Below are 25,401 nucleotides of genomic sequence, written 5' to 3'. Positions count from 1 at the left end.
ATTTTATAGCAAAAATACAACTCATTTAAAATGTCACATACAGAAATAGCGGTAAAGAAAAAGTATAGCAATTTTAAGTGGCATTTAATTTTGTTTTAAGACCGTTTTTAACGAACTTATAAAAAGGTTTTTATATTTGGCGCCAGATTAAATTGTGTCACCGGTAAACTGATAGATGGCGAGACAGTCGTTTTGATCACATTTTCGAAAAACCTTCAAATTTAGCCTTGTGATCGAATTGTTTAATATAAATATGCAAAGGCCAATTCCCACAAGTACTCTCCTTCGGTTTCCAGTGTTGTTTGGGAGTTTCATAGCTTTCGTTGGATTAGGACTTTATTACAAGTATTTAAGGTTATGTTGTTCTACCTTTTGAGAAATAAAATTTGTTCTTCCAGGGATTCATGGCTTGGAGATGTAGAGAAGTCAAGGCAAGAAATCCTTGAACGAAATGATATTAAAGATAATCCTATCGAGGATTTTAAAAGACAAGTAGCGTCCAAGCGATGAACCCCTCTGAAGACTTTTATCTGTTTATTTTAAGCTGTATAATGTACTGTGAATACTTCCTAATGAAATATATTCTGTAGCCAAAGATTTTAAATCTAAATCTTAATACTTGTAAAGGGAGAGTTGCGACACAATTTGGAGTTTCCCCCCTTCATAAATAATAAACGTAGATTTTTCTGACTGAGGCGGGAGATTTAAAGAACAAATTTTATTGTACAATATGTTGTCATTACAAAAATAATCCAAGAATTAAATCGCTTCAGCGACTGCCACAACAGTACGGATGCTAAAAAACAACCAATAAATGCACAGGACGATTATATTTAAATATTCACCTTTCCCCTTTGTGCATTAGATGAAAAGCCTCATTGATTTCATCCAACTTTAAATTATGTGTAACGAATTTATCCAAACACATGACTTTGTCATTTTGAAGATACTCCTCCACCAACTTTGGCACGCTGTCGCGACTTTTCCATCCTTAAAAATTCCAGACTCATGAAATTCGGGATATATTTAATTAAATTAATACCTCCAAAAGCAGTTCCTTTCCAAACTCGCCCAGTTACCAATTGGAAGGGTCTTGTACTAATTTCTTGACCAGCGCCGGCAACCCCCACAATCGTTGATACTCCCCAACCTTTGTGGCACGATTCTAAAGCGGCTCTCATGGTTTGAACATTTCCAACGCACTCAAAAGTGAAATCAAGACCACCGTCTGTTTTCTCTACCAACACTTCCTGAATTGGTTTTTCATGGTCTTTGGGATTGATAAATTCGGTGAAACCAAATTCCTTCGCTAAAAGTACAAATTCAATCTTATCTTGCTAATAAAAATCTAATTATGTTATCGTAATTTTTTCGCAACGCTTCTTATAAATGAAACATGCAACATTCTGAGTATGAAAAAAAGAGTAAAATTTATTTCTTTACCTATTTGGAATTTCTCTGGATTAAGATCAACTCCAATAATTCTGGATGCTCCAGCAACTTTACATCCAATTCCAACAGCTAAACCCACAGCCCCTAAACCCCAAACAGCGCAAGTGCTGCCTTTTTCAACCCCAGCAGTGTTCAATGCAGCCCCATAACCAGTAGGGACTCCACATCCCAAAAGGCAGACTTTATCAAGAGGTGCCTTTGGGTTAACCTGGAAGTAATTCATTACTATCAGTATTATATTTAAATTTAAAATCATGATTACTTTAGTGACTGAGATGTCAGCAACAACAGTGTACTCACTGAATGTTGAGCATCCCATAAAATGGTACAAAGGTTTACCATTACATGTAAACCTTGATGTTCCATCTGGCATGACCCCTTGACCTTGAGTAATTCTAATCTTTTGGCACAAATTGGTCTTGGGTGACTTGCAGAACTTGCATTCTCCACATTGTGGAATGTAAAGAGGTATAACATGGTCACCTTTGAATAACAGATTTTACTACAAAAATAAATAATGGAAATGAAAAAATACCAGGCTGAACATTTGTCACTCCGGCTCCAACACTTTCAACAACACCGGCGCCTTCATGGCCTAAAATCACTGGAAATAGCCCTTCTGGATCTTGACCACTTAGAGTATAAGCATCAGTATGGCAGACAGCACTAAAGAGTATTTTAATTCGAACCTCGTGGGATTTCGGAGGGGCCACTTCGATGGTTTCAATCTTCAAGTCTTCTTTGGGGCCCCATGCCACAACCGCTTTACATGTAATAGTCTAACAAAAAAAATTAAGGCGATTAGAATTAAATATAATTAGACTCACTTTTCCAGAAGTAGCCATAGTGCTTTACCGCAGAGTTATCAATTTGCAATAATGTGATTAGCGCAATACAACCACAATATAACCAGTAATGTGATACAACACAGTGAATTATTATAACCTTGGTAATCTTGGATTAATATCAGTAGCGTAAAAATAGAAGAAGGGAAATGAGAAAGAAGATGCAGTGATGGAAATGTTAAAATGGGATAGAACAAACTCAGTGAATCTTAATTATGCTTATGCTTTGTATAGTTCGTTGCCTATCTTTTAATTTGATTTTAAATTCTAATTAAATAATTATACTTACAGAATATTAAAAACACAACTATTTGTATTAAATTTTAAAAAAACATATGTTAAAATAAACAAAATAAACAATCTAATACGCGTAAATATGAACAAGAACACCACTGTTTGATATCCACTGATTTATAAAAATCTTTGACAGCCGATTGTCAAATGACAACCTAACCCTAGCTTTTAAAACCACAGAATAGGTAATAGGTTTAAAACAATCCCACGTGAAGAATTAGTGCGTTTAATAAAAGTTATCATCAAAAACATCAATATGGATAGTTCAGGCTCCGATCAAGAAAACAATAATTACAGCGTGCAAAATGCTAGCCGAAATCGGAAATTGAAATATCGAGAGATGTTGAACCAAATTGATGTATTGAGTGGGTTCTACTAATTTTATTAACTTTATTCTGTAACTCCCTATTTCAGATGAAAATGGAGATTTAGGTTTAGATACTGTTAAGGAAGTAGGTAATATTTTGAAGAAAGTCAATTTGATGGAATCAGAATGTAGCATATCAAAACGTTATCAGTATCCTGAGGAAACTCTTCTTGAATCTGAGGTGTTAGCAAGCTCAAGTACCACTTTGGTGAAGTGTCTAGAAGCTGTAGATGTAAACGACTATAACTATGTACCTTCAGAGTTTGCTTCTGCAATTGTAGGTCTCTCTAGTTTGTTGGGTGTTTTGTTAACAACTGATTTTAGATGTCACATTGTAAAGGTGACCAAGATTTTGCACCACAAAGTTTGATAAAACTGTTGCCTGATACTCATGGAACCATTCCTGAACTTCCCAATTGCAGTTCTTTATATGGAGCTTATGACACAAATAATTTGCCACAACCTAAAGAAAGAAGAGCACCAGCTGAACGCCAAAAAGAGACATGCCAGAAAAAAGCACCGGAAAAAGTGGCAACTGTGGAATCTGAAGAGGCAGGAATTGAAGAGACTGTTAAAACATTATATGAGATTTTATATGAATGTTACGCTAGTAACAATCAAGAACCGATTAACTATTACGATTTCATCGTTGATACTAGCAGTTTTTCAAATACTGTTGAAAACGCATTTTATTTCTCATTCTTAGTGAGAGATGGTCGAGCAACTGTTGATCTTGATGGTAAACGTACACCTATTATTAAACCAATCAAAAAAGCGAAATTGAAAGAATCGCAAGACAGCGGAATGGTTAATTCACAGATTATTCCAAGTATTAGCATTCCTCAGTGGGAGGTAAATAAAACGAAGTTAAATATAAGGTTTGATTAAGTTTCACTTTGCAGTTGTTCCAGAAGCCAGGTTATATTCAAAAGTTTAAGGATCAGAAGGGATTAAATTAAAAAAATTTTTTTATTTTTTTTCAATAATATGTTTTGTTGCTATTATTACTTGTTAGTTCATTGCTAACCTGGTCCTATATAATCCTAAAAAATGTGGATCTGACAAAAAAAATCGTTCACCATTCTTAGGACATGAGAGGCAGGTAAAAAAAAACCTAATATTTAAATATAGGATTTAATTAACATTCATTTTACAGACGTCCAAGAAACTAGGAAGTATTCAAAAGTACAAAAGTCAGGAGTACTGATATTGACAAGAAAGATTTTGTAAACATAACAAATTTTACGTTGAAAAGAAATTTAAAAAATTATGAATCATCAAACGTCATTCTACCAACACCATGATTTTTTAAGTACCTCCTGTATTGTTTATACTTATTACTCTCAGCTAATTGTTTTTTGGCATTTTCTTCTTCCTCTTTGAACCATTCATCAAAATTCTCCCTAATCCAGAGCTCCTTATTTAAAAACTCTTGTTTCCTCTCTTCTTCTTGGCTGTCAAATTGATACTGCCCCATTTTTAGATACTTCCTAATTATATAAAGTTTTTCTTCATCACTGAAGGGCTCCTTTAATATTGTATGCCTCCATATCCAAGACACGTACCAAATAATGTATTTAGCGATGGTGTAAGGGGCCATTATCAACTGCACCCACAAGATATCAGTGATGCTAGGCTTAGCATATGCTCCTTTAATATCCATTTTATCTTCAATTACTTTCTTGATAATCTGGTCTACTCCTTTAGGCATCTTGGTCTTGCCTCTTGACTTCTTGTCATCTGGTAACAATCCCTCTTGTTTAGCTATATCTAATGCCTTATTTCTATACTTTGGAACCGTCATGAAATATTTAATAGCCGTGTCATAGCGCTGCCACCCACTGAAGTACTGTATGATCGAAATGATGGAAATTGTAACAACTAAAACAATTCTAACATCTACTTTTGGTGCCATCCTTCGTTTGTAGTATCTATAATAATGAGCGTAGTACTGGTCAGGATTGTCCAACATGTCATCATATTCCGAGCGAAACTCATCATCTTTGAGTATGTCATAAGCGTTGGCCACGATCTTGAACTGTTCTTCAGCTATTAATTTTGCTTCTTTTTCGCGGTGCAAGTCAGGATGGTACTGCTTTGCTAGTCTTCTGTAACTCTTGGCGATCTCATTTTTCGTAGCTTCTCTAGTGACTCCCAAAATATCGTAACAGTTTTGTTTTCCACAATATATTCCTTCTAGTAACTGAGTTTGGGTTCCATAAATTTGGAGAAGGAATATTACAGCACACCATAATGTTCTGAGTATCATTTTGGCACGACGATTAAGTTTTTTTTATAATAAATAGACTTTACACATTAAAACTTACGAAGAGCACACAGTCGGTCTTTTTCCATAGCCGAGAAATATTTTTTTGACTACTATAACCTAATTTCAGAAGCACTGACGTTGACTTTGACAACGTTGACATTGTCGTTTAGTTACTTTTTAGTGCTGTTATGGTAGTCATGGTTTTTAGTGACATTTGATTTGACACTTGACATGTGATATTTTGGGGTTATGTCGTTCAAAACATTGCAAGAAATGTACCCTTTTGAGAAGTTTTTGCTTCAATTAAATAAATATCTAACAGGGAATACAAATCTTTGTGGTAATATTATCAGAAAACACTCAAAAAAGCTTGAGCAACTGGGAGATGTAAGTTTTCCCCTCGATATAAAAAAGTGGTCGTTAGCTCTCAACAAAGCAGAGCTTGAGAGACATGTATCCACAATTTTTGACTACTTACGCCCTTTTGAAAAACTCCCAGACCAGTTAGAATCGTTGATCAAGTTAAGTGAAACGTGGACACTACCAATTGATAGGTGTGTAATAAAAGACAACAGTGATATCCATTTGTATTTACGACGATTTTCTGCAATACAGACGTGCATTCAACAAGTTTTAGCAGAAGAGGACAACTATGGTTTACAGTTTAAATACTTTGATGATCAGGTTAATGTTATCACAGATGATTTTGAGAATGATGTAACAAAAATGAGTTTAACAGATTTAAGAATGATGATAATACAAAACGTGACTACGAATATACTAAGCAAATTAACGAGTGAGACATCAAAATCATGTGATATTAGAATTACTGTCAATTCAAATGAAAAACTAGAGAATGTGCTAATGTGTGGATCTATTTTGAATGAGGAAGGAGTCAAAGATGTCAAAACTACCGCCGATGATTTTTATAAGTAAAGTGGTGTAAACAAAAATGAGCACATGCTTTTGCTCCGAATTAATAAAAATGAGGAAAAAGCACGTGCTCAAGTTTATTATGTGATTTAATTTTATAAAAGATCATTCATTTTTTAGGAAAAGATCTTTAGATTTGCAATTAATGGCTCAGCATAAATATGGAGTACAGTTGAAAGCTTCTTGGCGCGAATATTTTGACAAACTAGGAAAAGCATCAGTTATCATGGAAATGTTACAAAACAGAACACATAAAGCAACTAAAATAACATTGAATGATTTACAGACAACAAATAAAGGTGTGTTTTTGGGTTCAAATGTACCTAGTTGTTATTTTCATCATTTTTAGGACCATCTTTCATTTTATACAACTGTGCGAGACTTAATGCTTTATTAAAACAATTTGAAGAGCATGTTTTACAACATGCATATCCTGCCCTTCCTTCAATAAAAGATGTAGATTTCACTTTACTTACTCAGAAAGTTTGTATCACGAATTATTCACGCTTCAAACTAAATTGTATTTTCAGGAAGAGTGGGAAATTGTTTATGTTTATATTTTACAATTCCCTACTGTTGTTGTCAATTGTGTTGCAGACATCACAAGAGGTGTTGTAAATCTACATCACTTGATCTTGTTTCTGTCAAATTTATCATCAATTTTTAGTGTATATTACAGAAGAATTAAAATATTAACAGTAAGACTGAAGTGTGTCTTTAGTGTCTTCTAATAATGTGATTTTAGAGCCCCAAAGAACACTTACTACCGACCATGTATGCAAGAATTTTCTTGATCAAAGCAGTGCAACAAGTGTTCCATACATCATTAGGTCTTCTGAACATTGAACCAGTGAGAAAAATGTAAAAATGTTTTTTTTTGGAATAAAGTTTAATTTTTAAAATTCAGAAGCTGAAGTTGAAAAAACCTCGTCCTAGTTGTACGAATTAATTTTTTTTCTGTTTTTTTACATTGTCGTGTACGAAAAATAAGATTTTAATTTGTGTTAATTTTTGGAAATCGTCATATTTAGTATTTTGTTTACCTTTTTTAAAACGTTGAAGTACGAACAGGAAATTTTTATTCAATTTTAACATAACTATCACATGGTAAGAGGATGAAATTGGCAATCCAGAGCTGTGCTTGAAAGTAGAGCATTTAAACTGAGTCGCGGTAGCTACCAGGGGTAAATGGTGCCAATTCGTCCCGAAATTTTACTAAATAAATAGTAAATTAATGACTCTACAGAGAAATAAAAATAAAGTTGCTTGTAATGTGATCAATTTTAAAAGACTTTTACTATCTAAACCCATGGAAAAAAGTTCTGGATTTCGCTCGTGACTCCTTTCTAAAAACGTGCTGAAACATCTGCTAGAAAGTGATCTGTAGACGGCCTATATCCATAGCTGTTTAACAGGTATTTCAGCGCTTTAATTTTTGTGTGCAGTTGTCGTTATTTTTCTCTGATAAGATCATTCAGCTGTCAACTTGAACAATTCGAAATTGCTTCCACGATGCCAAATTCTAGAATCGTAGACTCAGAACCGAGACTAGAGAAATAAATATTAGCAATAATTCTGTTTTAAAAATTATTACAACAATCATAATATAATCAGATGAAATTTTTATTCACATTATTTATCGATTATAATTTATAAAAAATTGACTCAATTATCTTGACCAATTTTTTCAATGTTGACATGACACATTTATCGTTTTCGAAAGCCTAATTAAACACCATCTTTGTTTTATCATGCAATATTTCCAAATAACAATCGATGCCAATTTTATGCTTTAGCAATGAAATATTTTCTCCACTTTATAGCCAATTTTACGTCTTATCATGACAAAAACATACATAGTCTGTAATGACTTTTCCAAATGATCAATTGCCTTTCATTATTCCGAATGACTTACATTTACATTATACCCCATTTCTCTCCCTAGGCGTCGAAGGAAGGTTTAAATTACTCTTTTTCGTGAGTAGTTGGTTGTAATAAATGAATGCATTGTTGCAGGTGGTGAGTTTTTTTTTCTAGTCCAATTATTGTCGATTTGTACAAACAAAAGTTAAACTTTTAGAACAATCTCTGGCGACTGCAGGATGACTCAGATGACAACAAACAAGTGATTTTTGTTGCAATGCAACTTTTTGTTTTTTTTAACTTTGTTGAAATGCAGTAGATTTTTTTTCAGGGTGAAAGAAAATTGTTTTTGCAGGTCGATTACGAATGCCAAACAGCGCTGAATGTAAACACGACCAGCTGTTGGCCCCAGAGACAGAGTGGTGATCGCGATGAATCGCGAGAGGCGCAGAACGTTGTGCGCATCCAGTGCCAACTACGAGCGCGCCACACGATACATCGATACGATAAATCGCCAGTGTGTTCCAAGTGTGTGTGGCGAACGTGCATCGTTGAGACTCTCGGGACGGAACCTTTGTCTATATTCCATAAAACTTATTATTAATATGAGCGCCCTCAATGTCTTACTACAAGCAGCAGAGTTCATAGAAAGACGAGAGAGAGGTCAGTACATCTATGGAGAAAAAACAAATGAGCGTGGAGTTCTATTTTGGTATATCAGCTGATTTTGACGCTATCTGTGTTTTGTTGTTTCAGAAGCTGAACATGGTTACGCCTCGACCGTGCGAATTCCCTATGATCTCAGAAGTGCTTCAAAAAGGCCAAAGAATAAAAAATCTCAGGGCAATAGGTGAGTTTCAAGCCACCCCAACGTGGGTGCCGCAACTCGCGTTCCTTTGTTCTCGGCGCTCGTTGCGATTGTTGTGTGACGTCAAATCCAAACATGTGACATTGTTATTTGTTGCATTTTACATTGTTTTTCTTGTTCCAGGACATCTCACAACGAACTGGAAAAAAATAGGTGAGTCCCGTTGTCCCGGTGGAATAAGTGCAATGTGACGTGTGTGATTTGTGATTTGTGTGAAGTTCGTACCAAGGTGATGCTGCTAGTGCAGCCTGGTGCAATGAAAACAAGGCCGTAACCGCTTGGCAACAGTTCTCCGTTACAAAGTAATCATTCTATTAAGAGTTTTATAAGCGGCTGACGTGGAGGTTCTGCTAATTCGCCGGTAGGGCCTTCGCTCACTAATTAATTGAGAGCGGGACGTGTTGTCATTTGCAAATTATTACAAATCGGAGTAACCTGTGATGATGCAAAGTGCACTTTATTTGACTATGCAAATGCGATGGTTTCAGTCGCTTTTCACTTTCCGAAATCTAGCATCTTCGTTTCGTTCATTAAAACCCGCCTTCGTACATTGCTGATTTGTTACCATCATATCTCTAGGGTTAAACTTCACTCCAAATACGAATAATTCATGAAACAATTTTTTTTCGTTTTGCCGTCTTGTAGAGTGCTTCTTTGCGGCGTCCTAAGATATTCTAGATTCTATCTTCATTACAGAGCACGACGTTCTGTACGCAGCTACTAAACATGGTAAATTTTCTTTCAAACTAAAAGTATAATCGTGCAATCTAATGGTTTTTTCGTTGGCTTCCATTACAGGCTGACTTTAATTACTGCTTGTGAGCAAGTGAACTGACAACGAGGCACGAGTTTCTTTACTAATTAGCTAGAAAACATGCACTAGCTACCAATCTTACTAAAATTTTGCCAAAAAGTACCACACATGACTGTTGATATGGTCTTTGGTGTTTTTAATATGACGAGGTTGGTAGCAACCAACCCCTTTAAGTTGACACTTGGCAGTTTTGACAATAAATCAGTTGTGCATTCTCTGAGACCTTGTAGATACTTTATAGGAAGGGTAAGTTTATGAATACCATGTCTATAGTTCCAGAGAAGCGGTTTAAATTCACTCATAGTTGGGCAAGATTTTTACGTTATATTAATAAAAACTAATTTAAACCATATTTTAATGTCATGATGATTGATGTTTTAAAACTTCAAAGTTCGTAGAGAACATAAAGGTCGTTTCACATTTGACAGTTAATATTGACCAAAATTTTATGATCAAAAGTGTACTGCAAATTTGCATAGCGCAATTAGCACATTTGCAATCATTTAAAATTTTCAATAAGAATGCACATTTGCAACTTGAAGACTAGTTGGTAGACCACCAACGTGTCTTTTTGAGTTTGAAATCTGTATAAACACCAACTGTAAAACCAACATATAAAAAATAAAAATTGTATTCTTGTCTTTTTTTGCCACTATAATACTAATTTTGAAGTTTATAAGTAAAAATAATACCTTTTGTTTCGTAACATTGCCTTTGTTAAAAGGGCAAATTTGACAGCATTATTGCAATTGTAAATTGAAATTACCACTGAATAAAGACAGTTTTTAATCAGACTATTTGATTTAATGCCGGTTCTACTTGAAAAAAAAAGAAGGGCTTTCTACTCCACAGTACTATTCCGGTCAAAAGGTCATTTCTGTCAGTCTAAAAAAAAAACTCGCTCTAAATCAAGCATTAGTGCCAATAAAAAAAATGACAGTTTTGACATCGAATTTTTCATGTGCTCTTGATAAGTGCAAGAAAGTTTTCTTGCCCCTGAGAGATTGCCTTTAGTTAAAAGAGCAGAAAGATTGTCTACTAAACATATCTAAAAGTATTGACAGTTTTTGTTTAAAAACATGTTGACAATGGACATGAATAAGTGAAAAATACGATTAACTTTTCTTAAAGCTTCGCTTACAACTCGAAATATCATTTAAGTGACTTTGACGACCAAAGACTTTTGACCGGAATAATACCTACGTCTTCGCTGCAAATGAATTGATACTTTTCAACAATCGAGTTGTTCAAAGGCCTCTTACACATTCCTACACTTCTTTTACAGAGTTAACAACTCAGTACGTTGTTATCGCATTTGAATACAAGGGGCAAACTTTATTTACGACATGCACTGTCACGTAATTTTAACCAGCTATTTAGATAATTGCCCGCAAACGTTGTAGTTATTCACTTTAAAAAATGGCCGAGTTTTGCCGCCCTCTTGTGTAATCAAAAACAGCATTGTTTGGCAATAGCTCGGGTGTGGCCGATCCTCCATCGCAAGGTACGGATCCACCGAATAAATAAATGGTCCCCAAATAGTTTTAAGATTGATTTATCTTTCAACACAACACCAAACTGCAACTTGGCCTACTGTAAATAATGTATTAGGGGTTTCAGCAGTTTTTTCTTTCTCGGGGGAACTTCTGTGTTTTATTGATGCAACTTTATTAGCTGCTTTTTTTCAAAATTTGTTAGTTGCGGTGGGATTATACGTAACCGTATCACGTTTTTGCCATGGTCATGCATGAAGTGCATACTATGCAAATTTCGAATTAACACACATTTTTATTTTAGAATTGTTGCGTTTGATTTCCACAGAGTACGGTGTCAGCAGCCTATTTATGGAAATCTAGAAGTGCTTTTAATTATTTAACATTTTCATAAAAACGAAAGAGGTTGTGTTTTTATTTAATTAATGGCTATTATTTGGGGTTTTAGCATAGGTGTGTCACTATGACAATTAATCCAAGACCTTGAACCAACAATACAAACAAATTTGATAAAAGCAGCAGAATTATATTATAATACAAGAATTTTCAACGTTTCTTTTATAACTCGAGCTGTTATGTAATGTTCAGTTACAGCTTTCAGTGGCCATGTTTTTACGTAAAAGTTTTAATTGGATAATAAATTTTATTTCACATATTTATGACACTTGTATCACAATATAAAAATAATTAATATTAATCTCCAATTTTTTTTCTTTGGGAATTTCTTCAAAGCTTCTTTTTTATAACTAGGGATGTATGTTCAACTGTAGTTGTTTGTTGAACAACCAGGTCGATTATGGTTGATTTTACAATAGCTGTAATAGACTTTATGACCAACCTCGTTGTTTAGCACACACTTTTCTTACGTTACGTGACCGTTAATGGGAAATTTACAGTTTGTCCTATCTCAATATCTCATTGTAAATTTATGTACAACTAACAACATTAGCTAAATCGAGAATCTAGACGGTTTATTAGGTTATCTTATCGGATCATCCAGTGAGTAAATTATAAACAGTTTTGATTGATTGTGTACGATCCAGATTTGAATATTGGTGGCGAACATAGAACTTTTTCTATTTCGGCAACTAATTCATATTTTGACGCATTTTGTTAGTTTCAATTGTAGAAAACAAGTAGTTCTTTTGGGTGGCTAAACTACTGTAAGTTCAAGGACCTTTAACTCTAATCTTCTTAAAATTTGTGGGTATGGCTCGCACGCAATTTCCTGCCTAGTCAGATAATTTTCCTGACGGTATTGGTGAAGTATTTTGACAGTTTTGTAATATTGTCCCTATCGCAATAAACATCTTGGCGGTGTTTTTTATGTCCTAACGAACGCAAAACAAACGTGAGCTGGTCAGTGGGCTATAATTTCTGTGGCAGTAAGAATAAATAGTCATTTAACTAGGCATGGGTCACGATAAATTTATAGATAAGGATAATCCCATGGGACAGATGCGCTCTGGGTAATTCTATTGAGATGGGGAAACATTTCCAGGCAGCAAGATGATTCTATAAAAGTGATCTACTGGTTATTTTTTGTTCCCTTATTGGCGCGCAAGTGCCCTTTTTACCTCTTTGTTGTGTGGTTGGCATAGCTGACCACTCCACTTTGCATAAATGATATAATATGCATAGAGAGTTTTTCTATTGTGTTTATAAAGGCTGCAACCACATCGCGCGGAACAAGTGCATATTCATTCATTGCATTACGGTTTTTCATAATTATGTAATATTCAATTAAGCATTTCACGCTCTATCTGCTCGTGTCCCACTGTGCCGTGTTTTTGTTACAATTCTCTCCAAAATCGTTGTCTATTTTCGTAACATTCGTTGTGAATTTCATTAAGAATTGATTGCTGTTGCACTTGGCCAAATATTTCGCTTTCTAAAACCGTCGCCATTTTTGTTTGCTTAATTTAACGAATAAACATTTACATTTGCTTATTTCTGGTGAACTTTCATCTCAGTTTTATTTTCGTACAATATCGCCAGTTTCAACTCTCCATATTGTCTAATCATGATTGTTGCGCCGTTCCAACCGGTTCCTCGAAGATTGGTTATGATGATGAAACGGTTCAGATACCTGGATGTTGTGTTTCGATTTTCTCAAGAACTATGAAACAAGAGCTGTCTCAAGAAGAGGCAAGACATTTATTTCATATGCATGCTGGGAATGTTCTGGATAATCTCGAAGTGGTTTTATGATTCTGTTGGCTGGCAGCGAGTTTTGTTCGGACATTTTAGAATTCATGAATAGTGTCACTTTTCATTTGTTCGAACCCGCATGTTTGTCTTTTCAATTTTTACGCCGGATCCAATTGTTTCGTTATTTACTTAAAATAGACTTGAAGAGATTTGTGTTACCTTTTACGAGCACCAAAAGCAAACATGTGCAGTCGTTGTCTTTTTTCTTGGAAACGTCGATGCAACCTCGCTTCGATTAAATGCACTTACATAAATCCTCAAGTATCTGCATTTAAACCCGCATTCGTGTTGTCAACCAATGGAAATGCACGCACAACGCGATTATTTCGTAATAGTGTTCAAATTTTATGCACTTATTTGATTTCCAATTATGGTCTTCTTTTGTGAGTATTACCTTTTGTGGTTGATATCTATTCTTCCATAAAAATTAAGTTCCTTTGAAGTCGCGTTTAACAAACTGTCTTTGTTTCGCGATGCGGTGCGTTTTACGACTTCATTAAAATATCGAGGTCGTTAAAATAGGGAATTTCGACCAGGAACCACAAATTATTTGTATTGTTATGAAACGTACTCATAATAAATTAGGGAGGATATAAACGCGAGTTTTACGATGCAAATCATTGAAATGTTTAAGTTAATGTTGAAAATAATGTTTTTTAAATCGCAATATAACGGAATGGACAGATAAATTTTTGCATCACGGCCGTAAATAACAAGCACAAACACGCAAAGGGAAGAGGGTGAGCTTTCGTTTTTTATTGTCTTTGCGTTCATCGTAAAGGTGTGTCGGGTGGTGAAATTCCTCAACGTTGTGTTGGTAATTTCAACCAAACTTCATGAAAAAGTAATGATCGACCCGGAAATTGAAAATTGCCGAGTTTTAAATTTTACAGTTGATGACTGATAATGTAAATTTCGAGTCGTCAAACCCGAATAATTGAGGGCTCTTGTTAAGTTCTCTTCCATTTTTCAGCAGCAATTAAACTTTTCTTTTTTAAATTCACGTGACATCTTGAATAGATTTGTATCAGTTCCAACGCATCACCCTCATCGCCAACATTCGAGTCACGTAATTCTATTAGGTTATTATATTTTTGTAGTTGCCTTTTTGTAAAAAGCATCGGTAAGGCGTGGTGCGGATTTATATTTCAATGTCAGTTTGACGAGGCAGGTACTTTGGAATTTCTTACAGAATCTTATGATATTCTCAGAATCCCATCTACCTGATGCAGTTTCACTTTCACTGCTCCAACTTGAAAACGATGCAAGACTTATGAATCATAGATGAGAGTTTTTAGGTACACAATCTCGAGTATAATGGGATAACCTTGGAGCAATCTTTGCGTGTATATTATAGGTGTAGGTGTGTATCCAGGCTGTTACGTTACAAATGGACGGTTTCAATTTAAAACGAGATGAAAGTTTTATGGGTTTTTATTCAGTACTCTCTAGAATTTTCGTGTATTTCCATTTATTTATCTCCCTGAATTGTAACTGCAGTAAAATTAATAGAGATCTTTACATCGCAGATAGAACCAATAGGAAAACTAAGTGCAACACTGTAGTTTATTTTATATGTATTTATATAGCTGTCAATAAAATTGATAAAAATGGTGGTTACATCCATACATATGACCGTTGAACCCCGGCCAAGTGCTATGAAAGTTGTAAGAATCTAATACTTCCTCGTTACATCAAAGGAGTTTTAAATCCTCGGTGAAATCATTGTAGTAGTAAAAAACAGCCGTAAAGCTCCGGTAAGTAATCCGAAAGTTTAAATTCGAATTTCCCTTTTGTTTCTTTCTACTTTCCTACTTCTTTCCAACTGCAAGTGAAGTGATGTTAAATTTATCGTGCTAGAAGTATTTTGACGCAAGCTGACCGTACCGTAGGGGGTTGACGAAGGGGTTGAACGACGAAAACGAACTCGATGGGAATCCCTAGGGGTAGCCTGACCCCTACAATGTAGGGTGGACAGAGATGGATCAGAACTACTCTAATTCTTTTCGCTAGGCTTTCAAGAATATAAAAACTTTTGAGAAAAGCAATGCTGCACAAACAACATTATGTCACTCAAACTAATGGTTTTTTAAATTTGTAAACATTCCGTTTTCGTTTTATTTATTTTATGTAAAACCGCCACTGAATTGCTTGTTGGATTCTCTTTGTCGATCTGTATTCCGAACGCTTTGGCACGTTCTGACCAAAATGTTTTTAAATACACAGCCTAATCTTGACGACGATAAATCTGCATTAATTCTATAGTCCTTCTGATTAAAAAGCATGACAAACACTGAGTGAAATTTATGTACAGCCACGCCTCGAATTCATTTTACATCGTCTTCCAGTTACTGAATTATTATCCTCGACGAAAAAATGATCGTAAATATCGACAAAATTCCGGGAATTTTCTTCCCCAAAGGCAAATTTGTCGATATGCCTTATTACGCTCAACTTATTTCGTCAGAATTCTTCAAATAATTACCAAGTTGTTAAAAAACGACACATCATTGAGATTAATAGCCGTCAGCAATTACCTTTGTTACTGTTATCGTGGGGGTGGAGACTTGTAATCAAAATAAGTAAATAGAAGGCGTTAATTTATCTTTTTAATGGAACACATCATGTTCAGGCTTTGGAATTTGAAATGGGTTGGTACCCCTGTTGTCTCTCGAGTTTATCAACTGACAAACTCTAAAGAGGAGTACCAATATACTTTAAATTTCTAAGAGCAGCTTGGACACAGTGGATGAAAACTTGATCTGGCAAAAATGACGACAATATTCGACCATGAGATGCAAATATTTGTATTTAACAAAGGTATACCGCATGTTGGGTTTTGAAACTTAATTCCTATTGGAGACATGCTTTGTACAAGATAATACAAACCTCACAAATTAAGGCTCAAAAATCCGGCAGTGAAAAAATATACAAAAGGGGAAAGAAAACAAGTTATGAATACAAAACGCGAATTTGAGGCTCATTATAACAAGACAAGTGAATATATTTTACATTCCCCTAACTGACACCGAAAGATCAACCAAAGACTAAACCGGGCGCTTGTAATCCTGTCACTACTAGTTTTAGCCTTTAACCGGTGTCAGCATATGAATTTATTAAATTAATTTTATATCTTCTCAGAATAAAAATAACCCCTCGGAGTTTTATTTCGAAAATCGTGGGCGTTTATGGCAGAATAATTCTGCTACGTTATCTAAAATGTTAATTCAAGGTTTTGGTGTAAGATAACCTTTCATTAAAAAGCGACACTGTTTGATGAAACACGCTGGACCTCTTTTATTGCGGTTTGAATAACATCCGAAACTAATTGGATTGTAGGCATATGTTTAACCATCACGCAACAAAGTTTTCAGTCATCACTCTAATGCAACAAATAGTATTTTATTAGCAACAACAAAAACGATAAACATACATCCGTTTGTTTGTTTAACATTAATACCAAGTTAGCATCTGGGCAGATGTCGACTTTTACATTGCTAAATTATGTAACCTCACTTGTTGGGATCATTATTTCAAATTTGACTGTAAATGATCCAGTTAGCAACCTCGTGACCTTTCAATAATTGCATGCAAACCACGGTGATTCGCTTTAGTCTCGCTCAATTTAAACAAAACAATAATATCATTTCTTATCTATATCAGTTTCAGCAGTGCGGGTTGATTTTGATGAATCAGGATAGTTATCTAATCTCCATAGTTTATTAACCTCTGCTATTTTATTTCACACTAACATAAACCAAATAATCTGCATTCAGATCTATTACAAAACACAAATAAATAATCCATTGTCAGGGGAAACACAACAGCGCTGCATCAGTTTTTAGTAGCTTGACATAAACGACAATAATGGAGAATAATGCATGACGAAACTACTATTAACGATAACCAAAATTTTAATGGAGGCGTGGTGAATGATATGAAACGGAATGTTTAGTTTGAGCTGTCATGCGATGGCTGCAAATAATAAAATCAAAACAAAACAACCTTTATCGCATGATAAATTTGTGAAAAAATAGATAACTGAATTGTCTTAGTATTTGAAGGTTACCTTGAAACGTTACTAGGAATAAAATGTTTAAAATAAATTAAAAATGTGGTGGTAGTTTAATTTAAATTAATATATGATATACATTCAACTGTCAAACATAAACGAGTTGATAAATGACAGTGCTACTGTGAACACACAATGTCATTTTACACAGATAAATTCTCAAAAGTTTTATCTGAATGGTTTTTAAACGTAAATATATTTATATGCACTGTATTTAAGGTGCAAAATCGATAGCATCCGACAGGTATGGAATATATCATGTTTAAAATTAAGACCTGAAAGCGCGATATAGATAAATTTGAACAACAGAAGCATGTGACTCAACACTTTGTTACAATAAACTCGCGTTCCATTCCCCTAGAAGGCATTTCCATAAATTTGAAACAACAACAAAAGATAGTTACACTTTCATACAAAGTAATAAAAATGATAAATCGCCCATTTAACCGTACTGCATACATACACACCGCGCTTAGTCCTGGTTTTATTACGACGACGACAATAGGATTAACTTTTCGTATTTATACCTGTATGGTACCGAATTTTTCATAAAATGATTTCTACCCAATGCGGAACACTGCCTGGAAAAGCCATTAAAATTATATTACCCATAAACCGCCTCGGATCGCAAAAAGGAACGCACATTCGAATGTATAATTTACGCATGTACCAATTAACTGTCGACGGTTTCTCTGCAATCTTGCTATGGTGAGTTTCTGACACTTCTGACATGTGTTGTGTGGAAAAGATTCGTATTGAAATATCGTTTGGATCCTCGTTGAAAGCCCCTTTTTTCTTGGACGTGTAGTCTGGTGTCGACAGTTCAACCGGCATTCTTTAAAAACACATGACTAGCTACTGCTCACATGTTCTACAGCTTCCTACATTTTAAATTAATGACGTTGTTTTTTACCGACCACCGGTTCTCCGCTTGATACTTGTTGGGAGCTCTAATTTAACCTTAATTGATACACAATCTCCCCTTACAAAAAGTACGCAGTTAATTTGTTTATCAACATATTAAAACTCTGTTACTTAATGATTATAAATAACAGCTCGCTTGTTTCGTCGGTATCGGTTTCAAAGTTTATGGATTGGCTTATGGACGCTGACAGTAAAGTTCTAGAACCAACTCTCGCGACTGGCCGCAGATAGAGTGCATATATCGAGAGGTATCTATATAATCTGTTTGTCAGGTCATTAATAAAAGTGATCGTTTTGAGCGATAATGCGATAGTGATAAGATTCAACACCGAAAATAACACATCATTAAACAAACTGGTTCTTTGAGGCCCATACTACTTCTTCCTGAGTTTTTCCCCATTTTTGTGCCATAAGTAAACTGAATATGTCACTTTGGGTGCTTGAACTCGTTAGCCTTGTGAAAATTGTAGCAATTCTAGTTATAGATAATTTTCTAATTGTTGGAAATGCCATGAAGTTTTGATTTGAAGTGTTCATTCGGTTCAACCAGTGCGTTAAACGAACATACTTAATATTTAACTTATTAGACATGTTCTCAGAACTCACATAACTCTTGGAATTATATAGGAATTGACCCTAGAATATTTATAGATACTCCAGTTTTGTTAAAATGGAAAGTTGTACCTACTTCTTGTGCCTATGTCCGTTCATAGCAAATATTCGTGTAATTGGGAATTGGGAGTAATCGATCTCAAAAAAAAGTAAATCAAAAAACAAACTGTAACCGATTCCTCTGTTCGCTTGTAGGTGGCCTATCAATCACACCTTTGCTACCTTTTGCTCCACGGATATGTTAAAGGGAAATCAATGAAACTACCCTTATAATCCTCGGATAACAAGGTCTGAAGAGTTTGAAGCGAGCACGTAGCGAATGTGTTTGATTGTAAACTAGGTAGTCATACGCACACGAGGCAAACACACGCAGCTGACACCGCGTACACGCATATCCGGACCTCCTCCGACTGCCGTCTCCTTCGCTTTGAGGCGAAAGAAATCCAGGGTTCGCATACGCATAGAAGCTGTTCGATCGATAAGAACCATGAACATTTCCTAATCGAGCTATAAAACACTACTTGGGGAGCTTAACAACTAACTTAAGTTAGCTGTGCCACAAAGCGATTCGTTTAGTCAAACAATGTCATGCTAGCGATGACACTTGACATATTAGAGCCTCTTCAAAGCCCTTGCTTTATTTCGGGTGCGGGATTTTTTGCATTCGAGTGTTTACTGTGACGCAAATTCCTCAAATATGGTCAAATTTTGGGTCACCTTACCTAGATTAAATTTAGCGAAGCGATCGTTACAAATTTACAGGTTTTAAAATCAAAACGTAAAAATGGTCTGTTTGTTTTACATAACTCGATGGAAATTTATATATAGTTTAATGACAGCAGCTGTGTTGGCTATGTTTACGTGTTCCCACGTTTTATCAGCTCGTTGCCTTTAAAAATAAAAGTTAGAGGTGAAGGTGAAGTTGCAAACTAAAAAATTCACGTAACCTAATTGTAAAAATAGTTTTGCATTTTGGTTGGCCAATAACTGGCTTATCATCGCGCAAACAGTTTACGTTCGAACAAATACTTGACTTGCATCACACAATTAAATATTTTGATGGGTGAATTTGGGCGAGAAATGTCAACCCACCGGTGCGCAACCAGTGATGATACAAGGTGATGGTCCTATTATTATCAAATCCTCTCCAATTCAGTTAACTTTGTGATGGTAGAAAAACCTGGAAAATGTAGGAGCGTTTGTTTTTTAATAAGATGTGCAATAAAGTACGTAGTGCGTAAATATTTAATATTTTGATGAGGTATTTACGGAATCGCAACAACTGCAATAACATGGTTGTTAATTTTAAGGTTTACAACCAAATTAAAAATTCCTTTTTATGTCGTTACGACAGGCCGCACAATTTCTTTCGTTCTTACATAACGCGATTCTTTTTATTTATCGTTTATTTTCAGTCGTTCGTTCACATCGGGATTAGGAATTTCGTTGTAAACTTGACCTTTTCTGTTTTTCGCTCGTTTTTTTGATAGCCAGATCAATGTACTATTTATTGTGTCAGTGTTGAAATTTTCGATAAGTATTCAAATTGTCAGTTTTGAAGTTTGTTTGGAAACCTTCTGGTGTTATCTTTATTATTATTTTTATCATTGGTGCAGTTTTAGATATGACATCCTTGAAGGTGTCCGTGAAAATTTATTAGAGCCTCATCTGTCAAACCCGTTCGTGTCAAATAAAACAGTGTTTATTCGATGCGATTTTAAACTGAAGAAGTCATTTTTTTGTGTTAGAGTTTGTGAATTATTAGGTTGATCTGAATCCTCAAAATTGAATCGTTTTCTTCATACAGTATTTTGACATTACAGTTCAAATCAATTTATTTATAAATTACGTTTATTTTTTCTGTCAGGTCAGTCTCGCTATTTACATAAATTCATCATTATTTTATTGGCAATGTTATAGACAAAATGAATGATTTTATAGTTCAAGTAATATATTCGGATCACTATTCGTCTGTCACCAAAAACAAAGAGTGAATGAGATTATATAGCTTTTTTGTCAATTTGTTTGACGTTTAATTAGACTTTTGAATCATTCAGTAGAAATCAAAACCTTATTGGCATTAAAATCGTGATTATCCATCTACCTGCTGCCAAAAATTTCGACTTTTATATTATGTAGCTATTTGAAAAATGGATTGTTTGTATGTATGATCATATAATGTAGGTTGTAGATTCTTTGAAAGTCCATTTACCTTGGAGCTGACCTCGGCTTTTTTTTCGTCTGGAATAGGAGCAAAATGGATAATCTGAGAACACAATAATTTAAAAAGGAGTTTGCATAGGAGACGTGCTATCTATGCCCTCATTTAAATTAGAAATTTATTAGCACCTTTTTAGGGGTAGGTGCCGAAAAGAAATTGGGGTACAAAAATGTATTTTTTTTGCCCATTAACATCACGGTAGCCCTTTCTTGTCTTCCTCTTGATAATTATTTCGTCACTGCAAAATATATAATTATAAAGGCAATTTTGATTTAGACACGATCCGATCTCTAAGGTTTTTTTAGGGCAACACTAAATGAAAATCTAACAGGTGGCGAACTTGGCTAAGCTGTGGTCACACTCGGAAAAACGATGAAGAGATCCACTTCCCTCAAGTTACAGAAGCCACGACAATTCAACAAATTCTTGTATTATCTGTTGACGATAACACCAGCTGTCCACCCTTTTAAATTTATTTGTTTACCTTCCTTTTTCCTGATTTTTTTTTGATAATTTTACGATTAAATTGCTTCGAATTTTTAACGTTTAAAGCAGCTGACCTTTAGGCTATATGTGTCCATAGCCGTCCGGGAAAACCTCACGGTTTGGTGACCTCTGTTCTGGTCGAAATCGCCTTGTTCTAAAAATACTTTTCTTGCGATTTATTTTTTCACCGTGGGTTTGCGATCACCTAGTTATTTCAACATCAAAAGAAACTGTTCTCTTTACTTGTAACGTTGTAATTGTACTTGTTTAGTAATGAAGGGCTTATTGCAAGACATTATCGGCGATGATACTGATATGACCTTGACCTTAGCATTTGGACGCATGCGTCGCCCAGGTGGAAACGTCGGTCCGGACCAACGATCAATACCTCTGTCTCTTCCTCGTTGTTCGGACATGCTGCCACCGACGTCGCAGTAACTGCCACATGTTTTCGATGCACATTCAATAAATAAATCAATGGAATTGGTACTTGGTGCGGGGGGGTGAAAGCGGTACGAGAAATTATTAGATCTGTAACGTTTTGGCACTTCTTCTATGGAATTGCAGTATGTATTGTCGCTTTAGGTATAGTGCATTCCATTCGGCGAAGGTGCATTTCCATTTCTAGCGTCCCCTTCAGTTCTCGCATGTTGATTCAAGTTGACGCTCGACAAGTCAACAGCGCGTGCAAAGGGGTTAATCCCACCTTTATTTAGTTTGGTGATTCGGACATGTGTCCGTCCCTGAACATAAATAATGCCGTGTATTATCCGACGATACGTAATTTTTTAATGATCTCGAGACATTATACCGCCCCATCTTTCAAATGATTAATGTACGAACAAATCGAAATTCAAATTTTTAATTTAATTAATTTCATACTTCGGACAAATGTATAAGAACATTTTATTATATGAATATACATATTGTGTTCATTCTTCGCATCGAACTTCACTTTAATAACAGAAGTTGACAAGACAACTCAGCGAGACAAAAAATCAACTGGTTTCCGACCATGAAGGTCAGGAACGCGCACGCAAGGTCGATCAAATCGAAAATCACATCACCCCAACAAAGTGACAACAAAGTGTTCCTCCTAATCGAAGTCTAAACCCACCACTGCGATGTGGCACCACATGCATGGAAACCTAACCATTAAGTAATTAAGCTGACGGAAAACCTTGATTTTGATCTTTGCCCACTTTACGCAAAAATCACGAGTTAGAATACCGGGATATTCACGCACCTGGTTTAACATCAAGGATAACCCAACTTGAAAAGGCAACAGTTCTCTTTGTTGATTTTCTATCTTCATAGTTCTTGTTATTACAACAGTAGATTCGGCAATCTATAAATAATAACTGTTGAGTAACGATTTGGGACAATATACTTCATATCTAAAATGAGATGTTGTTTCGATAAACCCACTCGGAGCAGTTTCGGTGAATTATATTATGTATAGGCGCACACTTTTGGAAATCTCTAGGGGCAAAACTTTTGCCCCATCTAGTCAAGCCTTTGCTTTGGAGTATTTATATTATTAGCATTTATGTAAATTTGTCAAATTCGCGGACTAACACAGTGAAGATCCTGTGTTACTTTAAATAGCGTTTACCTGCGCTGGCTTAACTGTAAGTAGTTCGGGATTGAAGAGATTAGTGATTTCTGTTTTCTCAAAAGTTTGACAAAGTGGGGTTTTTACCCATGTTTAGTTTTCAATGAAATTACTTTTATCTGTCAATCAGACGCGAAGAATTGATACAAATATTTGATTAATTTTATCAGGGGCCCACCCATGTTGTTTTGAGTTTAGGTAAATTTGGAGAATTGAGGTTGTATTTTCCGTGAACTCTTCCCAGCAGGAAGTCTTTTTATTTTTGAATGAATGGCTATACAAGTTCTAAAAAGACTTTAGGAAAGAGTTCTAATTTCGAAATTTACCCAAAAACGGCCTGGGACATTTGAAACAAAAAAACTTTTGCTCTAATTTTCTATATTAACAAATGTTTGGTTGTGCGACGGATAGAATGCAACGAAGCCAATAACTCGTTTTCGGGAAATATATCGCTTTCGCTATTTTCGCAAAACTATTGGTTCCGGAGAAGTGAAACCTCCGGAAATCGCAAATTTTCGTCGTTTCGAGGCAAACTGCAACTTGGTGGTCATGTGCGGATAACATCTTTACCAGTCCAGTTTCACAAGTGAACTACCGTTTCGGTGCGTTTTTACAACAAAGTTTATTTACTCTTGCGCGTTGCTTTACTGAAACAAAGTGCAAATATTTTTTCTTTTAATTGCTTAGATAACATATCAAAATTTCCAGAATAAATTATGTTTACACAACATAATGTGATACCGCGTGACATAATGAGACTTTAAATGTTGTTCTTTTACCTCATTTGTTGTTTTATCTTTGCATTTTTCTTGTTAGTCAGAATGTGGTTTTAGTGTTGTTTTATTCTAAATCGAGTTGTTTACCAAAAGTATTGCATAAGTACTACAATCGTTCTGGTTTAAATAAAAAAAGGCAACATGCCAAGGTTAAGAGAGTAAACGGACCATTTGTAATGGATATGTTTGCCTCGAGTTTTATTTATCAAACCTGTAAATACATCCTCATTTTAATTGAAGAGAGGGTGTGAAACATGCGGATTACCGGAGTATGACGGATTCGCCGGTTTTTGAGTTTATTTCAATTTCTTGAAGCTAATACGTAACACAATACATGTTTACACTCATGATGCTTTCTTATCGCGGATCATTATTCTTGTTTTTTAACGTAATTTATGCCGCGCGACATCCGATGATCGATATTGATTGACTACGTGTTGACTTTTAAAAATGTCTTTCTTTGTCCCAGGTCTGTCTTTGTTTTGTAATTTAGAAAATAACGTGGTCGTTAGATATGCACATTTTTGTAAGTAGTTGCTTAAAAAAACAGTGTTTCGGTCTGGTGATGAAAGATTTTTCAGCCAGAAGCTGCACCTTTGAAGCCGTGCAACCTTCATTTGCCGTTTTCTTTTTTGTTGGTCCGTCGGGATGAAATGAGAAATTTGGTGATAAAAACCGTGCTTGGTCCGAGTCACCAAAAACTCATCAATGACATAAAAGTATCATAACGGTCCGAGCAATCTAAAGTTTGTTTGCAGCAAGCAAACGGCTTTATGTTTTTTGTTTATTTACTACCACTTTAAAAAAAGCCGTGTTGCAGAATGAATTATTTATGAAGTCGGTCGATTTTTCAGACGGTAAGACGTGGCGGCCCGTGCTCGATCTTAGCCATTCGCTTTGTCAACGTGGCCAACTGAGATATATAGTTATACATGGGCAAATCTTCATTCCGTCCAATCTACGGTCAATTGTTTCTCTGGAACGTTTGCACGTATTCATCTAGTGAAAATGTATCGTGTCCATTTTTTATCCTCGCCTCCCCAAAGAAGGGAATTCATTTTTCAGTAGAAGCTGAAATGATACCGACGAACGTTTTCTTGGGGTGAAATATGTCTTGAATATTGCTGACCACCAAACTTAACATTTCCGTGACGGGTATACTATGACCGGTAGTGTAATACATGTCGTATTATTCAAAACAACAGACCGCGTCATGTTGGAACGTGTTTCATCTTAAGATTTCGAGGGAGAATCGTTGCTTTGCATGTAATGAAGTGCTTAACTCC

The 25,401-nt window shown here is 35.3% G+C and overlaps 5 protein-coding genes and 1 long non-coding RNA gene across 6 annotated transcripts in view; 4 read left to right on the top strand and 2 right to left on the bottom strand.

Annotated features, from left to right (window-relative positions):
• Positions 1 to 150: 150 nt before the first annotated feature.
• Positions 151 to 598, top strand: LOC148172929 (uncharacterized). Its single transcript, XR_015770313.1, has 2 exons — positions 151 to 345; positions 399 to 598. It is a non-coding gene; the product is annotated as an uncharacterized LOC148172929 (long non-coding RNA).
• Positions 599 to 703: 105 nt separating this feature from the next.
• On the bottom strand, positions 704 to 2,480 carry Fdh (alcohol dehydrogenase class-3 Fdh). The gene is made up of 7 exons (XM_088040076.1): positions 2,280 to 2,480; positions 1,988 to 2,231; positions 1,715 to 1,935; positions 1,444 to 1,660; positions 1,043 to 1,309; positions 846 to 990; positions 704 to 796 (listed from the first exon to the last, which is right to left on the bottom strand). The coding sequence occupies exons 1-7, from the start codon at positions 2,295 to 2,297 to the stop codon at positions 760 to 762; spliced, it is 1,149 nt and encodes a 382-aa protein (XP_087896202.1). The 5' UTR covers positions 2,298 to 2,480; the 3' UTR covers positions 704 to 759.
• Positions 2,481 to 2,697: 217 nt separating this feature from the next.
• Positions 2,698 to 3,962, top strand: Nse4 (SMC5-SMC6 complex kleisin component Non-SMC element 1). The gene is made up of 4 exons (XM_088039107.1): positions 2,698 to 2,956; positions 3,006 to 3,235; positions 3,283 to 3,810; positions 3,861 to 3,962. Exons 1-4 carry the CDS (start codon positions 2,848 to 2,850, stop codon positions 3,915 to 3,917), a joined length of 924 nt encoding a protein of 307 aa, XP_087895233.1. The 5' UTR covers positions 2,698 to 2,847; the 3' UTR covers positions 3,918 to 3,962.
• A 116-nt stretch (positions 3,963 to 4,078) lies between these two features.
• On the bottom strand, positions 4,079 to 5,403 carry LOC148172926 (dnaJ homolog subfamily C member 25 homolog). Its single transcript, XM_088039106.1, has one exon. It carries the CDS (start codon positions 5,225 to 5,227, stop codon positions 4,226 to 4,228), a length of 1,002 nt encoding a protein of 333 aa, XP_087895232.1. The 5' UTR covers positions 5,228 to 5,403; the 3' UTR covers positions 4,079 to 4,225.
• A 14-nt stretch (positions 5,404 to 5,417) lies between these two features.
• On the top strand, positions 5,418 to 7,062 carry LOC148172925 (DALR anticodon-binding domain-containing protein 3). The gene is made up of 5 exons (XM_088039105.1): positions 5,418 to 6,159; positions 6,281 to 6,459; positions 6,510 to 6,643; positions 6,691 to 6,858; positions 6,906 to 7,062. Exons 1-5 carry the CDS (start codon positions 5,477 to 5,479, stop codon positions 7,023 to 7,025), a joined length of 1,284 nt encoding a protein of 427 aa, XP_087895231.1. The 5' UTR covers positions 5,418 to 5,476; the 3' UTR covers positions 7,026 to 7,062.
• A 1,450-nt stretch (positions 7,063 to 8,512) lies between these two features.
• LOC148172924 (max dimerization protein 4-like) overlaps positions 8,513 to 25,401 on the top strand; it is a 123,794-nt gene continuing 106,905 nt past the window's right edge. The window contains exons 1-3 of the mRNA XM_088038170.1: positions 8,513 to 8,686; positions 8,780 to 8,873; positions 9,015 to 9,044. Of these exons, the coding sequence (XP_087894296.1) occupies positions 8,629 to 8,686; positions 8,780 to 8,873; positions 9,015 to 9,044 (182 nt within the window). The 5' untranslated portion in view covers positions 8,513 to 8,628. The remainder of the gene's footprint in view (positions 8,687 to 8,779; positions 8,874 to 9,014; positions 9,045 to 25,401) is intronic.

Source organism: Gnatocerus cornutus, chromosome 6 (assembly GCF_029298725.1).
Source record: "Gnatocerus cornutus isolate USDA-ARS CGAHR chromosome 6, icGnaCorn1.1, whole genome shotgun sequence".
Lineage (NCBI taxonomy): Eukaryota > Metazoa > Arthropoda > Insecta > Coleoptera > Tenebrionidae > Gnatocerus > Gnatocerus cornutus.
The sequence above is the reverse complement of the archived record's forward strand: the minus strand, read 5'-3'. Positions and strand labels throughout refer to the sequence as shown.

What these genes read in the sequence shown, in the direction of transcription:
- Fdh (XM_088040076.1), bottom strand. An exon ending in AGTGACAAATGTTCAGCCTG is followed by an intron (nt 1,936 to 1,987) that starts GTATTTTTTCAT and finishes TGTTATTCAAAG; the next exon opens with GTGACCATGTTATACCTCTT. An exon ending in GAAAGGAACTGCTTTTGGAG is followed by an intron (nt 991 to 1,042) that starts GTATTAATTTAA and finishes GGAATTTTTAAG; the next exon opens with GATGGAAAAGTCGCGACAGC.
- Nse4 (XM_088039107.1), top strand. Translation starts at nt 2,848, where the DNA reads ATGGATAGTTCAGGCTCCGATCAAGAAAACAATAATTACAGCGTGCAA. An exon ending in CAGAGTTTGCTTCTGCAATT is followed by an intron (nt 3,236 to 3,282) that starts GTAGGTCTCTCT and finishes AACTGATTTTAG; the next exon opens with ATGTCACATTGTAAAGGTGA. An exon ending in TTAGCATTCCTCAGTGGGAG is followed by an intron (nt 3,811 to 3,860) that starts GTAAATAAAACG and finishes TTCACTTTGCAG; the next exon opens with TTGTTCCAGAAGCCAGGTTA.
- LOC148172926 (XM_088039106.1), bottom strand. Translation starts at nt 5,227, where the DNA reads ATGATACTCAGAACATTATGGTGTGCTGTAATATTCCTTCTCCAAATT.
- LOC148172925 (XM_088039105.1), top strand. Translation starts at nt 5,477, where the DNA reads ATGTCGTTCAAAACATTGCAAGAAATGTACCCTTTTGAGAAGTTTTTG. An exon ending in ACCGCCGATGATTTTTATAA is followed by an intron (nt 6,160 to 6,280) that starts GTAAAGTGGTGT and finishes TTCATTTTTTAG; the next exon opens with GAAAAGATCTTTAGATTTGC. An exon ending in TTTACAGACAACAAATAAAG is followed by an intron (nt 6,460 to 6,509) that starts GTGTGTTTTTGG and finishes CATCATTTTTAG; the next exon opens with GACCATCTTTCATTTTATAC.